This window comes from Tupaia chinensis, unplaced genomic scaffold (assembly GCF_000334495.1).
Source record: "Tupaia chinensis unplaced genomic scaffold, TupChi_1.0 Scaffold141305_1, whole genome shotgun sequence".
Classification (NCBI taxonomy): Eukaryota; Metazoa; Chordata; class Mammalia; order Scandentia; family Tupaiidae; genus Tupaia; species Tupaia belangeri.
This window is the reverse complement of record NW_006201168.1, coordinates 472,611-488,419: the sequence shown is the minus strand read 5'-3', so window position 1 is coordinate 488,419 and position 15,809 is coordinate 472,611. Positions and strand designations below refer to the sequence as shown.

Below are 15,809 nucleotides of genomic sequence, written 5' to 3'. Positions count from 1 at the left end.
TTCCGTGAACGTTTTGAAGTCTCCTAATACATGACTGAACAGTTATGTGGTTGTTGAAAAGAATGAAATAGATGTGTGTATGCCATTATGGAAGATTACTAAGATCTAAAGATAAATAAATCAAAATAAGGTGAAAAACAGAATAGCTATGAGTTCTAGAATTATAGTAAATTTAGCAGCATTTACTTTTAGGGAAATTTTTTTGAAGGAATGGGGTCGCGGGAATGTTTCTTTTCCTTTTTTTTTTTTTTAAGCCATTGAATTTACTCACTTGGTACACGTATTTTTTTTTTTTTTTAAGTGTTATTGGTACATGAGAGGATAAGGATGAACTTATGGGTTCTTAATTCTTTGTACCTCTGTATTTTTTATAAACATTGTTACAGTTTTTAGATTTCTAATATAGATCTACTAATTTCAAAGAGATTTTCTATATTTTATAATATGAATAAAATGAAGATAGAAAATCAACTACCAATATATAACATTAAGTAATTATAAGTAAAATGTAATTTTGTTTATATATGACTAGAAAAATATTAGGACTGTACAGTGGTTTTCTTGAGTGGAATTTTAGGTGATTTCTAAAATACTTTTCTTTTAATTTTTTCATAGACTATGAGAAGGCAACGAAATGAAGTTGTAGTTGAATTAAGGAAGGTGAGTCTAACTAATATTGGTACTTCCAGGCCTAATTTTAACATTACATTATGTATGTGCCATATAATGTTCCTGTCAATGACAGACTGCACAGATTGTGGTTCGAGAAGATTAGAATGGAGCTGAAAGATTCTTACTGCCCAACGATGTTATAATGTTGTAGTGCAATAGTATAATGTGTTTGTGCTGCTGCTGGTGTAAGTAACCTACTGCTCTGCTAGTTGTATAAAAAAATGTAGCGCAGTATATAATACCTGATAACAACATTAAACAACACTGATTTAGGTCTTCCCTATACTATTTATCATTATTTTAGAAGTCTATTCCAATTTTTAAGAAAACATTTACTATGGAACAGTATGTTGTGTCCTACTGGCAGCAGCTTCTTCCATCTCATGTTTGCCAAGTGTCTTGATTGCATCATTTTCTCTTATGCTTGACTTAATGCTATAATGTTTTGTTCATCATGGCCCCTAAGCATACGATATCCACTGCTAATGTTGCCAGTAAAGCACCTTGTCAAGTGTATCATGATTGATAGAGCCAAGGTGTGTAGTAGGCTATTCTATATAGTATACTCCATAATGTTAACAAAAGAATAAAATCACCTAACAGTACATTCTCAACATAGTCTCATTGTTAAGCAACACATAACTGTATTATATTTTCATTTTAAATGTGTGACCTGTCCCTCCCCAAGAAATGTGTAACCTATCCTATAACTTTTATTTACTGAATTATAAACTTTTTAAAATCTCAAGTACTTAGTATTTCTTTTTCCTTTGAAAAAGGGAAGATGTTGACTGAATTTGATAAGCTATTGAAATTGACAGGATACAACTTGTCCAGTAATTAAAAATAGATGTAAGCAACAACTTAGATTGGGTTTTTTTTGTAATATTTAATGATTCATATAAATATAAGTCATACAGTTACATTAAATAGTTCTGCTATTAATAGGTAATAGTTACTTCCAGAAAGATACTTACAACTTTCATCAACTTTGTAAATGTTAAAGTAGGTTATAGTTGAGACTGTTGATAAATTTGCCCCTGACATTTTAAGTGAAATTTAAATGACCTGTGATTTTGTCAGACATTGTTGATTTTGTTTTATGTATTTTTTTTGAAGAAGTTTTTGCTATAGTGCGCATGTGCTCGCCAGACAGAGAGATAGAAAACGAGAAATCACCCCCCCAGGGGGGATGGCCACACCACAATCCCTTCTCCTCCATACTCCTCTCAGGATCTTGGGCACACACGCACACGCGACCAACGTGAGTTTAAGCCACCGGGTCCGGGACTCGAACCGCAGTCGACTACGCAGGAGTCCAGCGACATAGCCATTACGCTAGCTCCTGGTCCCGGTTTTGTTTTAATTTTGAACTGCCCAACTTTTGCTTTGACTTTGCTTTTAGGTAATAAAGAAAAGCTCCCAGCTGGTATATAAAATTGTTTAGTACTTACAAATAAATATGTATTAATACGTTTTGTTTTAGCTTAAACTCTATACTTATCTTCTTCAGCCAAACTTTTATTTTTCCTGTTTTTACTTAGTTCATGGTTCATTTGAAATGCGGTATTTGGGATTTGAGGCTCAAATTAGTGTTGCTTAAGTGTTTAATTCACAATTTGGGTTTGCATTTGAATTTTAGTTTTAAAATGTACTTTATATTTCTCCATAGGCACAGGATTGCCTAACATGTGTGTGAAAGTATTTAGCATTTTTCTAAACTGAATTTCTTTTCTTTGTTTTTAAGAATAAAAGAGATGAACATCTCTTAAAGAGAAGGAATGTACCACATGAAGATATCTGTGAAGACTCAGATATAGATGGTGATTATAGAGTGGTAAGCTATTGTTGTTCTGATAACTTAACAATATCAGTGAAAAATAGACACAAGTCAGAATTTTAAGGTGGCTTTTTAACTTAGTTTTTTCTCTTTTTTTTGCCAGCAAAATACCTCTCTAGAAGCTATTGTTCAAGTAAGTTTGCCCCCCACCCCCTGCCTTTTTGTCTTTCTTAGACTCTGGCTAATTATTGTGTATCTACATTATAAATTGTTTTGTTTTGTATAGAATGCTTCAAGTGATAACCAAGGAATTCAATTAAGTGCAGTTCAAGCTGCTAGGTAAGTTAAATTTGAGGACATATTTAAATTTTATAACCTATGTATGAGTTCTGTTTTGTGATGTTAGTAGTCCTGTGAATTGAATTTAACTTTAATGACAAACAATAGGTAACAGTCCTAAACCAACTGAATTAATTTTTAAAAAATGTTCTCTGATTTACACTATTAAAATTCTTGACAAATTTTAACATTTTTGTTGAGTTTGAATGCCCTGAACTGTCACTTTAAATTCACAAGTTTTTAAAATTTAAAGTCTGTACTTTGGGCCAGTTCTGTGACCTGTTGGTTAAGGGAGCCAGATTCCACAAAACCAACCTCATGGTTTGAGTCCTGACTGAGAAACATGCTGGACACACGTGCATGCATGTCTAAAATCCTGAAAGATGGAGGAGGAGGAGTTGTGGTGTGACCATTTTCCCCTTTCTTCTCTCCCTCACTCTGTCTCTGGCAAGCACACTCTTCCCTTGGCAAAGAAAAAAATGTACTTTATGTCAGCCCCATGACCTAATAGTTCAAGGATCTGGTTCCCACATGACTAACCATGATTCAAAACCTGGCTCTTGAGGCTTGAAAAACACTCCAGGCATGTGTACTCGCATGCCTAGAATCCTAACAGTATGGAGAAATAGAGAAGGAGTTGTAGCATAACCGTGCCCCATTGGAGAGGAGCATTCTGTTCTGATCTCTCTCTTTGTCTTTCTATCTCTATCTCTGGCAAGCACATATATTCTCTGGCAATTAAAAAAAAAAATCTTGATCTTTGATCTCATGGAACCCTCAACTGAGATAGACTAGATTAAGACCTTTCTTTTTCTTTTTATTTCTTTTCTTTTTACATTTTTGCCATAGGGTATGTATGTTCACCAGAGAGTGAGTGACAGGGAAGATGAGAAATCATCCCCCCAGGGAGCAGCAGTTAGCATAATGGCTATGTCGCTGGATTCCCACATAGCCAACTGTGGTTCAAGTCCCGGACCTGGCAGCTTAAACTCATGCCAGGCGCAATTGCATGCATGCCCAAGATCCCGAGAGGAGAAGGGATTGCGGCATAGCCATCCCCCTTAGGGGGTGATTTCTCGCTTTCTGTCTCTCTGTCTTTCTGGGGAGTGCACGCACCCTATAGCAAAAACCTCTCCCAAAAAACAGAAGAAAGAAAAAAAAAAAAAAGAAATCATCCCCCAGATTGCCACACTGAAATCCCTTCTCCATTCTCTTGGGATTTGGGGCATACATGGAACGCATATGTACCCAGTGTGATCGTTAAGCCTCCAGGTCCAGGACTTGAATCGTGGGTCAGCCATGTGGGAGACCAGTGCAGGTAGCTATCTGCATGATGGTTAGGGCACTGGACTCCCACGTGGCTGACCCATGATCGTTTTTTTATTTTCTTTTTAATGTTATGCTTTTATTCTTTTTTGTTTCTTTTAAGTTTATTAATTTCTTTTATGAGTGAGAGAAAATGTGAAAATTGGGACTAGTTTTGTTTGTTTGTTAATAAGAAGAGATGTGTCTGTTTTGTTCACCTCAGCATCTCTTTGGATATTTTCTTATGTGGTTTTTGTTTGTTTTTTTTTTTCTTATTTCATTTCTCTGTAGTTGCTGAGATGAGAATGTGGGCTTTTCTGACCTTTAATGAGTAGGATGAGTCGTTTTTAAATAATGTGTGATGTCAGCTATAAATGAATACTGGCACAATACTAACAGCCTGCTTGCTTTTGTCCTTCGACTTTGTTGTCTGCTAGTATGGACAATTTTAGATATTTTGGTGACCTCTTAATTTCTTAGCAAGGTAAATAACTATGTGGAAGAAATCTGTCCACTTTTTTTCTCTGAGTTCAAAATTAAGTCCAAAGGGTAGCACCCCCAAATATTTAGTTGTTTACATAAGTCATATTCAGGACTTTATTGAGGTAATAGTTTTACTAGTAAAAGTGGCAAATGGTTCATGTCTATCATGTTTTCCTAATTATTGGTCAACTCTAATAATTTATAAATTGATCTTTTTACAGTTAGAGAAAAGGTTGCATTATATAAATTATAAAACGTAACTTTCAGAGAGGGGGATTGTGTCGGATATTTCCATTTATGTCATCCGTTTTGTTTTAGTCTGTTGTGTTGCTAATAACAAATACCTGAATCTGTGTAATTTATAAAGGATAGTGAGTAGTTTATTTAGTTCACGGTTTTGGAGGTCCAAGGGCCACATCTGCTGAGAGTCTTTTGCTGGTTGGAGTTCTCTGCAGTGTTCCAAGATGGTGCAGAGCATCATGTGGCAAAGTTTGTGTGTATCTATGTCTGTGTTTCTTTGTGCTCTTACATTAAATTACCAGGACTGGATTGTGGGGGCCCACCATGATGAATTTATCACCTCCCAAAGTATCACCTCTTATTACTATTATTGGATTAATATTCCACCTCTCAAACACTGTTAGACTGGCTCACCAAATTTTAACACTTGGATTTAGAGGGAACACATTCAAACCAAAGTATCTATCAAATATGAATTAAAATTTAATTATATTGTAGTCATTACATTTCACAAGCGGTTTGTGTGTCTCTCTCTTATACAGGAAGCTTTTGTCCAGTGATCGAAATCCACCAATTGATGATTTAATAAAATCTGGAATATTGCCTATTTTAGTCCATTGTCTTGAAAGAGATGACAAGTAAGTACATTTCTTAAAAATTATTAGAACGGGGCCTGCCTTGTGGCCTAGTGGTTAAGGGAGCCAGATCCCTCATGGCTGACCACAGAGTTAGAATCCAGGCCCCAGGGGCTTGAAAAACATGCTGGGTATGTGTGTTTGTGTGGGTGCATGCCTCAGTGTGATGGAGAAATGGAGGAGAGGGGATTGTAGCATGACCATGCCCCAGTGTGGAGTGCTTTCTCTTCCCTTTCCCTCTCTCTGTTTCTCTGTATGTCTCTGGTGAATGCACACACCATGTAGCAAAGTTTTAAAAAAGTATTATAGAAGATAAATTAAAAATCTTGGAGAAGACAGGAATTTATACTATGACTTTTAATGAAAAAAAGGGACTTTGGGATACAGTTTAAAAGTCAAAGTGAAAATGCAAGATACGTTAATGCCAAGAGGAACTTGAGAATGATAAATTTAACTTAAGCTTTGAACATTGGCAAGAACTAGTGTGATCAGATAGTTTGACTTGAGAAAACTGTTTGGGGAGTAATGTGTACATACCTCACTAAAGAATTCTTTCTAAAAATGAGTCCAAGGAGGTTTATGCTATTTATACTGAAGAGATGTTTTCAACAGTCATTGCATTTTTAAAATGTTGGGTGGATAGTTAACCTTTTAAAACCAAACGTATTTAAAATGCTAGAGGGAAGGAATGGTTGGTAGGTATTCGAGCTAATGTAAAAATCCCTACTGTTTAAAATTTTGTTTTCTTCTAGTCCTTCTTTACAGTTCGAAGCTGCATGGGCTTTGACAAACATTGCATCTGGAACATCTGAACAGACTCAAGCAGTAGTTCAGTCCAGTAAGTTGGTTATTAGCAAAGAAAATTGTGATTTTTAAAGAAGAAATCAATAAAAAACAATGAGTCTCCTAAAAGAACAGCTTAACTGTTTATCTTATAAAAGAATATATATACATCAGATTATTATAAAATAATACAAGCAAATCAGATTATTAAACTAGGCCAACTTAAGTGTGTTACTTTAATTATATTGTTCTGGTGACTGACATTTTTTATTTCCAGAAATTCATCTGAATCCTTTCTAAATCTGAGGATATTTTCTAATTATAGTAGCAGATTACATTATTATAGTTACATCTTATTTATAGGACATCAGTAAGCGAAGTTTTTTTCCATTGCCATACTGCCTCTCAGTATCTCTTCCTAAGTTCTCTATCATACATTTTCACAAAATCTTCTATAAAGTAGTCCAATTGAAAGAATGGATTGAAAACTTCTTTTCATTATTACTATATTATTACTATAATATAATAGATGTAAGTGGAAAAATTTTATTGAAAGTAATTTATATTTTCATGAATATTATTTTATTCTCCTACCATATAAATTAATAATTTTAAGATACTCTCTAGATATGTAAGAAGTATATTTATCTAAGTTTGTGAAAATCGTAAGTACCATTTCCTACATAATTTTGATGGGGGACAAAGGTCTTATTCAAGAAAACATTTTATTGTGGAGATACTGTGTTATAATATTACTTAGAAAATATAATTTACCTTAAATGCTACTAAGATTGGTTTAGTTTGGATTTTGGTTCTGTTGTTGTTTTTTTTTGTGGGGAGGGAGGGAGGGTTTTTAAAGTTGGCTGTTAGGTAAATTTTATGGTTTTATGACTATTCCTTTTCATTCTTTTTCCTTTTTTTTTTTTTTTAAGAGAGATTTTCGCTATAGGGTGCATGCGCTCACCAGATAGACAGAGAGACAGAAAGCGAGAAATCACCTCCCAGGGGGGATGGCCACGCCACAATCCCTTCTCCTCTGTTCTCTTTTCGGGATCTTGGGCACGCACGCACACACACCCGGCATGAGTTTTAAGCCACCAGGTCCAGGACGTGAACCGCAGTCGACTACATGGGAGTCCAGTGACATAGCCATTATGCTAACTGCTGGTCCCTCATTCTTTTTCCTTTTCATTTTAATCTTTAAAGATTAGAGAGACTCGTTTTAACATTGCTCATCTGTCATTTGATATAGTAAAATAAATGAATTATTATTATAAGTAAGGATGATTGATATACATATACTTAAATAGTGTTTTTCAAAATTAATATTGGAAAGACGAAAGAAGAGTTTTTTATTATTGTTCAGATATGAACTCCTCTTTCCCATCATTGCTAAGCAACAGAATTACTTTCTGATTGAAAATGTCTTATTTGGCCAAGAGTCACTAACCCGTCTAAAGACCCATGATGTTAATTTAAGTTTTTGAATTCACATTACTTTAGTATATCCAGCCACAGTGGTGCAGGCAGGAGTGTATTGCTGTGTCTGGGTTCTGTTCTCAATCCAGCCTAGGCAATCTGGGTGCAGTGTGTCCCTTGCTGACTGGGAAGTTGGGGCAGGAGACAGAAGTTATGTGAAATCCCGTCAAGAATGACTGCCATTCCCTCTGTACCTATCTCATTCCCGCCTGCTTTCCTCTTCTGTCATACGAAAAAGAAAAAAATGGTTTCAACATTCTTACAAACTTTAAGATAATATTTAATCTATCAGGAATCGATCTTAAAATTGAAATTAAATTCAGACTCAACTGTGAACAAAATTTTATGAACTTAATCTGATACTTGTCTTTTAAAACTCATTTTGATGCTGATTAGGTAGTTTGTTAGTCAGAATTTAGTAATGATAATAAAAGTCATTTAGTGAAGATATAAGTACATTCTAGTAATTTTTGATGTCTCAGCAAAAAAAGAAAAGCTTTTTTTGTTGTTTAGAATATAGTATATTCAACTAAGAATCACTTTGTTTTCTTCTATCAGATGCTGTACCACTTTTCCTGAGGCTTCTCCATTCACCGCATCAGAATGTCTGTGAGCAAGCAGTATGGGCATTGGGAAACATTATAGGTTTGTATATAGCTTACTTACATTACTAATTTAACAATCGTTGTTATCATATATTAGGTAAATGAAAATAGTTAGTAGAAATGGAAAAACAACTTGCCTTGATTAGCTTACAGAAATTTTTCTTTTTAATTTTTATCAAGTTTATTTTCTCAGGATTCCTTAGAAATAATAATATGTGGATAAGTATTATAACACTTTCATAGGGAGATATAATACCTAGTATTATTCAAACTTTTAAAAATAAAACCTTTTCTAATGTGTAAGTCATTCTTCATGGAGTATATACTTGTATAAAAACACTGTACAAGAGTATAAAATAAAAAGTTATTACCTGGTATATTTTGTTCTTTGTTTTTAGAGGTTTTTTTGGGTTTGTTGTTTTTGGGTTTTTTTTTTGCTATAGGGTGTGTGTGCTTGCCAGACAGACAGAGAGATACAAAGCGAGAAATCACCCCCCAGGGGTGATGGACACGCTGCAGTCCCTTCTCCTCCATTCTCCTCTCAGGATCTTGAGCACGCACGCACAAGCACCTGGCGTGAGTTTAAGCCACTGGGTCCAGGACGCGAACCCTGGTTGACTACGTGGGAGTCCAGCAGCATAGCCATTACACTAGCTGCTGGTCCCTTACCTGGTATATTTTGATCTTTTGCAATCTGTATTCTGAAATTTATATGCCAAAGTTAAAATTTCTGTTTAGCTATGTTAAACAGTTTTAGCCCCATTGCTTTGACCATAGTCATATTTTCCCTCTGGCAACCATTTATGAACTTAAAGGGCCATGAAACAAAATAGCCGTTAACTACTATGTATGTCTCTCATCTTTCTTCCTGTGTTTCTTTTTCTAGTCTCTGTCCTCTGACTTATTTTCCCACTCCATTTCTTTCTTCTTCCCATCGTCTTGTTTTTCTGCCCTATTCTCTAACTCAAAATTGGTTAACAAGTACAAATTTAATTAATATCTTAGTTCATAGCTTTCAGAAATTTTAACTCTATAAGGGTAAAACCATGGTAAGCAGAGTAAACATTTACATTGCTTAGGATACCATTATATCAGGGCCAGCAGGTGGTGTCGTGGTTAGGATGCTGAGCTCCCACATAGATGACCACGGTTCAAGACTTAGACACAGCAGCTTGAAACTCAAGCCGGGCGTGCATGCCCAAAATCCCCAGAGGAGAATGGAGAAGAGATTGTGGTGTGGCTGTTCCATCTAGGGGCTGATTTCTCACTTTCTCTCTCTCTCCTTGTCTCCCTCCAGTAAGTACATACATTCTATGGCAAAAATATAAAAAGAAAGAAAGAAAACCAGTTAATACTTACTTAATAATTACTCTGTACAATTTAGAAAGCTACTTTGAAAAGATAAGGGAGAACTAATAATTAGAGTAGTGGTTCTCAGTGTAATTTTTGGACTCTAGCTTAGACCTACTGAAACAAACTGTGTGGGTCCGGAGTTCTATGTTCTAATAAGCACTCCATGTGATTCTAAGAGCATGTTAGGAGAGCTGTTGCCACGTTATAATTTTTTTGTGTGTGAGTTCATTTTATTTCTTGAGAGATAGACAGATACACACACAGGCACCCTTAACAGGTCTTATCATGCCACAGTTCCCCCCTGCAAGCCTTCTACCTAGCCAGAATTATAGATACACTTGATGTCGAAACCCCTGACCTTCCACATGGCTTCCAGCCTTCCAGAGTGGTGTTTTACAGCCTTGTGCACCATGTCTGTGTCATGAAAATTGCCAAATTTAATTTCTGTATCTGGAATGTCACTGTGATTTGTAGTATGAAGCTACACTGTTTTGTTTTGTTTTGTTTTGTTTTCAGAGAGTTTTTGCTATAGGGCACATGCACTCACCAAAGCAAGAAATCACCCCGAGAGTGGAGGGCCACGTCACAATCCCTTCTGCATTCTCCTCTCAACATTTTGGGCACACACGCACCTGGTGTGAGTTTTAAGTCACCAAGTATGGGACTCGAACTATGGTCGACTAAGTGAGAGTCCGGTGACTTAACCATTATGCTATCTGCTGGTCCCGCTACACTGACATATTACTGTAAGCAAGAACATTTTTTGTTGTTCTACAGTATTTGGAGGTAAAATGTTCGCTCTTTTTGCATACATGTATTCCTTTTTTAAGAAAATTATTCATTTCTTTTAATTTGACCAAAGACAGACACAGAGAGAGAGAGAGAAAGTGAGAAAGCAAGCCACCAGGTCCAGGACTCAAGCCATGGTCAGCCATGTGGGAATGTCTAGCACCTTAACCACCACGCCACTTGTTGGTCCCCTAAAGTTTCTATTCTTTCTACAGTCGTTTATTAGAGAAAAACTGAAAGATACAGTAATCTTTTTGCTTAGCTCGTTTGATTGTCAGAACATTTCCATGGTGATTTTTAATAATAAGGAACAATATTACTATATTTTATACATTACTAAATTTTAATGTACTAAAGTTTACAAGAGATATGAAAATACTCATTTTAGACTCCTCAGAACTGCCAGTATGGGAAAAAAATTACCAGATTAAGTTTTTGCTGCCTTATTTCTTACCCCTTTCTATGATATAAAGAGAACTAAAATGTATCCTAGCATAAAACATACCTAAATCATATAAGTATTTTATAACTACTTAAGTAGTCATGGGTGGACTAGATACAAAAAGATAAAATGGATATGGTATCTTTTTGAGAGAATTTTGCTTTAAGGTGAGTACACTTGTTGAGAGACAGAGAAAGACAGAGAGACAGAAGGGATGACCATGCCACAATCCCTTCTCCTCCGTGCTTCTTTCAGTATTTGGGGCAGCATGATTTTCAACCTGCCAAATTCAGGACTCAAACCACACAGTGGACCATTTAGGATCCAGTGCCTTAACCTTCACACTACCTGCTGGGCCATAGTTCATGCTTTTAATGCTCTGATCTGATATTGGATCTTAAGTGTAAATTCTACAAATATTTTCTCTTTGGTAGTATTCAATTCGTTTTTACTTTATTCATAATAGTGTGTGGGCTCATGCACAGAATGGGAGAAAGATGATGTGCACCCTCCATAGGGTCTGGTCATACCATGATCCCCTTTGTCCTGTCCTCCAGCCCATTGAATCCTAGACCATTACACGTGCCTAACATACTCCAGGCAGACTGGGCTAGGAATTTGAACTATGGTTATCTTGTGGGATCCTGCTTCTCTTGAGCAGCACATTACCACAGCACCACAGAGATGGCCCACCTCTTTAATAATATTTTGATGGGGACCAGCAGTTGGAATAGTGGCTTTGTCGCTGGACTCCCATGTAGTTGACCACAGTTCAGGTCCCGGACCTGATGGCTTAAACTCACGTGGGGCGCATGTGTGTGCGTGCCAAGATCCCAAGAGGAGAATGGAGGAGGAGGGATTGCGGCATGGGGGGTGATTTCTCAGTTTCTGTCTCTCTGTCTTTCTGATGAGTGCACATCCCCTACAGCAAAAACCTCCCCAAATAATAATGATAATAATAGTTTGATGTACATTTAGGCATCCGTGTCCCCGGATTCCATATCTGTGGATATGGAAGATCAGCTCTCATATGCCATTTTATGTGAGGTATTTGAGCATCCTCAGATTTTGGCGTCGACTGTGAGTTCAGAGGGTCCTGGAACCAATCCCCTATAAATATAGAGGAACAAACTGAAAGTACCATGGAGATGAAAAGATAAAAGCAACAGTTCTCTGCCCACACAGTATTTTAAAGAAGTCTGGGCTTCCAGACTTTAGATGGCATTAAACCTTATCAGAAGCAGCTTACAAAGATGTGAATAATGTGCAAAAGAATACCTTAAAATGTTATGTTGATTCTCTTGCTCAAAAACCTATATTGTGAACTTAGTCATTATCACATAGAGCTTAAAAACTAAATAGTATATCTGGGTAACATCAGAAGCAGCATATTGTACCCTGTGCTTTATGTTTTCTGAAAATGCTGTCAATATATTTTATTGAACTAAAAAATCCTTTTTTCTCCAGGCGATGGGCCCCAGTGTAGAGATTATGTCATAAGTCTTGGAGTTGTGAAACCTCTACTTTCCTTCATAAGTCCATCTATTCCTATAACATTCTTAAGAAATGTTACTTGGGTTATGGTCAACTTATGTCGCCACAAAGACCCACCACCACCAATGGAAACCATCCAGGAGGTAAATAAAAAGATTTTAAATAGATAACATATGTATGTTTTCATGTTCTGTATCTACGTGTATTTTTAAATCTATGTATTTTTCTTCTCAGATTCTTCCAGCCCTCTGTGTTTTAATTCATCACACAGACGTAAATGTGAGTAAATGCTTTCTGTCATGTAGCTATACTTGCATATGTATGTCTAGGGCTTCCCTTGTAATAGGAAAATATGTTCTATGTAGACATCATGTTGGACTAGACACTGCTGCAGTGGTAAAACATGGTGCTCTGTGATCCAAAATCCACACGGGAAAGTCCCAGATTCACTTTTGGAGACCCATTGAGTATGCCAGGCTTGCATGCTGGGCACTCGAGTGCCCGTGATCCAGGGATGACTGAAGCTGGGAGTGGATTGCAGCATCAAGACCCTGTTGGCAGTGATCTCTCTCTCTCTCTGTTCTTGCACTTGAAAGAAATGAATTTTCAAACTTTAAAAAAAAAATAGACATTGGAGCCGGCAGGTGGTTTGGTGGTAAAGGTGCTGGATTCCCACGTGGCCGATTGTGGTTTGAGTCCCGGACCTGGCAGCTTGCTTTATTATCACTTTTCCCTTTCTCTCTGTGTCTGTCTCTGGTCAAATAAAAAAATAACAACAACAAATAAAATAAATCTTTAAAAAAGTAGAGATCATGTCAGTATATACTTACCAGAATATATAATACAGGTTCTGTATTTTATATTTACTGTGTTTACAGATATCATAAGATGCAGTTTCACTGAAGAGCTCAAGCCTGTTCTTTTAATATGTGTGATAACATACATACGAGTGTTGTAAAAATGCACATCCACAATTTTTTAGATTGCCAGTTAGTGATATCTCTCACTAAGATCATGTTTTTGGTTACGAGTTTTTTATGGAAGCTCATTTTGACAACCTGGCCAATGAAAACACATGTACATGATGATACTTTTGTGTTTTGTTTTGTTTTTGTTTTTGTTTTTTTAAGAATTATTTCATTTTATTCTTCATCATTATTTATTTATTGTTATTTGACAGGATATATATATAGAGAGAAGGAAAGTGAGAAAGCAAACTGCCAGATCTGGGACTCAAACTACAGTTGCCCATGTAAGAGTCCAGCACCTTCATCACCATGCCACCTGCTAATCCCAAGTACTTCTGTGTTTTGAAATCTAAAAAACATATTAAGATAAATACAAAAATGTGAAAAAAAAAAAAAACTAGGGAAAAAGATATTAATTCTTAGATGCATAAATTTGTGTTCATATACAAATACCAAACCATGAACATCTTTCATTTTACCTTTACTGTTTTTCCAGGTATAGTCACTTTGGTAGTAGCTCATACAGATAACTTTTGGTTATTTAAACAATGGGGAAAAATATCAGTGCAGGGCTCAAAGGTGGGACAGCAGTACAGCAGTTGTATAACACTTCGTGATGCTGGACCCACATGGGAAGGTCCCAGGTTCACGTCCCAGGCCTCCCTGTGAATGCTGGGTGCATGGGTGCCTACCAGTGATCTGGGCTGGCTAAGGATAGGTGTTGAATACAGAGCGAAGACTCTGTGTCCACTCTACCCTCTCGAAATACATTTGAAAAAAGAAATCAGTGTAGACAAGACTTTAAACATAACAAATACACTGTGCTTATTCTTACTAATATGGATGGCATATAGTATATACTCAGAGACTGTAAATTAAGTGGAAAAGTGCCCTATTTATAAAAACAGACTAACTTTTGGTGTATTTGAGAAACTAGGAATAGAGGGAGTGTTCTATCCTTTTTGTTGCTAATAAAAAATCACCTGAAACTAGGTGATTTAGAAATATAGAAATATATGCAACTCACAGTTTGGAGCTCCAAGGCCCAAGAGCCACATCTGGTGGGGTTTTGCAGAGTCCCAGAGCATTCTATCACAAGGGCAAGAGCAGAACAGATCCTTTGTGTTCATGAGTATCTTTTGCATTCCCTGTCCTTATAAACCTACCAGGAATTAATCATCTTCTCTCCTCTCACTAATGACCTTAATCTTAATCTCTTTCCAAAGGCCCTTTCAACCCCTAATATGATTAAGTTTTACCCTCTTAATTCTATCACAACCAAATCTCAATGCATGATTTTGGGGTTAGGGCATACGAATCATAGCAGTATATAAGAGAAAACCTGTGAGTAAAATATGTAGCAGCAACAATCAAAAACTTGTGTGGTTTCTTTAAAAATAATAAGTATGGTTACCAGTGGTTTTGTTTTGTTAAGAATTACTGAATTTTATTTATTATTATTTTTTAATTCACCAGAGAGAGAAAAAGTAAGAAAGCAAGCCTCCAAGTCCAGGACTTGAACCGTAGTTGGCCATGTGGGCATCCAGCACCTTAACCACCATGCCACCTGCTGGCCCCACCAGTGTTCATTTTTTTACAGTTTCCAGAGTTAAACCTTTTTTGCCAGAATATCTAAAGCATATGAAACAAATTAAAGCTAGATTTATACTACACAAAGCAGTGACATAAATAATGTACAAAATGTATTAGATGAACATGATCTCTGCTCTAGAGATTTTAATGTTAACTGCAGATACTGTAGGACCTTGGGACAGGCAGGTAACATGGTAGTTAAGGGCGCTGGACTCCCACATGGCTGACCATGGTTCAGGTCTCATACCTGGTGACTTGCTTTCTCACTTTTTTCTCTCTGTCTCTCTCTCACACTCACTCAATCACTCTGTCTGTCTCTAGTCCAATTAAAATAAAGTTAAAGAGAATAATTCTTAAAAAAATAAATATGTTGTAGGACCTTAAAGTCAGGTATTTGTTTTTTTAAATTTGCTAGAGGTTATATGCACTCAGAAGAGACAGAGAAAATGAGAAAGCACTGTGCCTTGGGGAAGCTCATACCACAATCCCTTCTCTATTCTCTTGTGATTTGGGGCACGCATATGTGCCTGGTGTGTTCAAACAACTAAGTCTGAGACTTAAACCATGTAGGATCAATCTGGCCCAAGTTAATAAATTTTGGTTTTGATTTGTTATAGTCAAGTACTTTGATTATGTTAATTTTAATGTTTTGTTTTTAAAAGATTTGCAAGAATAATTCATCTCAAAGTTTACACCTCTCCCAGAAAACTAGACATCTTGATTGACTTTATTCAAAGATACATTGTATTTGGGCCAGTCCTGTAGTGTGGTGGTTAACTGCTGTGCCTTGGGAGCTGCATCCTAAGTAGCTAAACATAGTTTGAAACTCAGTCCTAGCAACTTGAAAAC

The 15,809-nt window shown here is 36.4% G+C and overlaps 1 protein-coding gene across 1 annotated transcript in view; it reads left to right on the top strand.

Annotated features, from left to right (window-relative positions):
* Positions 1 to 539: 539 nt before the first annotated feature.
* KPNA4 (karyopherin subunit alpha 4) overlaps positions 540 to 15,809 on the top strand; it is a 39,965-nt gene continuing 24,695 nt past the window's right edge. Inside the window, exons 1-9 of the mRNA XM_006163052.3 lie at positions 540 to 660; positions 2,420 to 2,509; positions 2,616 to 2,645; positions 2,739 to 2,791; positions 5,362 to 5,457; positions 6,207 to 6,292; positions 8,275 to 8,361; positions 12,373 to 12,542; positions 12,634 to 12,678. Of these exons, the coding sequence (XP_006163114.1) occupies positions 619 to 660; positions 2,420 to 2,509; positions 2,616 to 2,645; positions 2,739 to 2,791; positions 5,362 to 5,457; positions 6,207 to 6,292; positions 8,275 to 8,361; positions 12,373 to 12,542; positions 12,634 to 12,678 (699 nt within the window). The 5' untranslated portion in view covers positions 540 to 618. The remainder of the gene's footprint in view (positions 661 to 2,419; positions 2,510 to 2,615; positions 2,646 to 2,738; positions 2,792 to 5,361; positions 5,458 to 6,206; positions 6,293 to 8,274; positions 8,362 to 12,372; positions 12,543 to 12,633; positions 12,679 to 15,809) is intronic.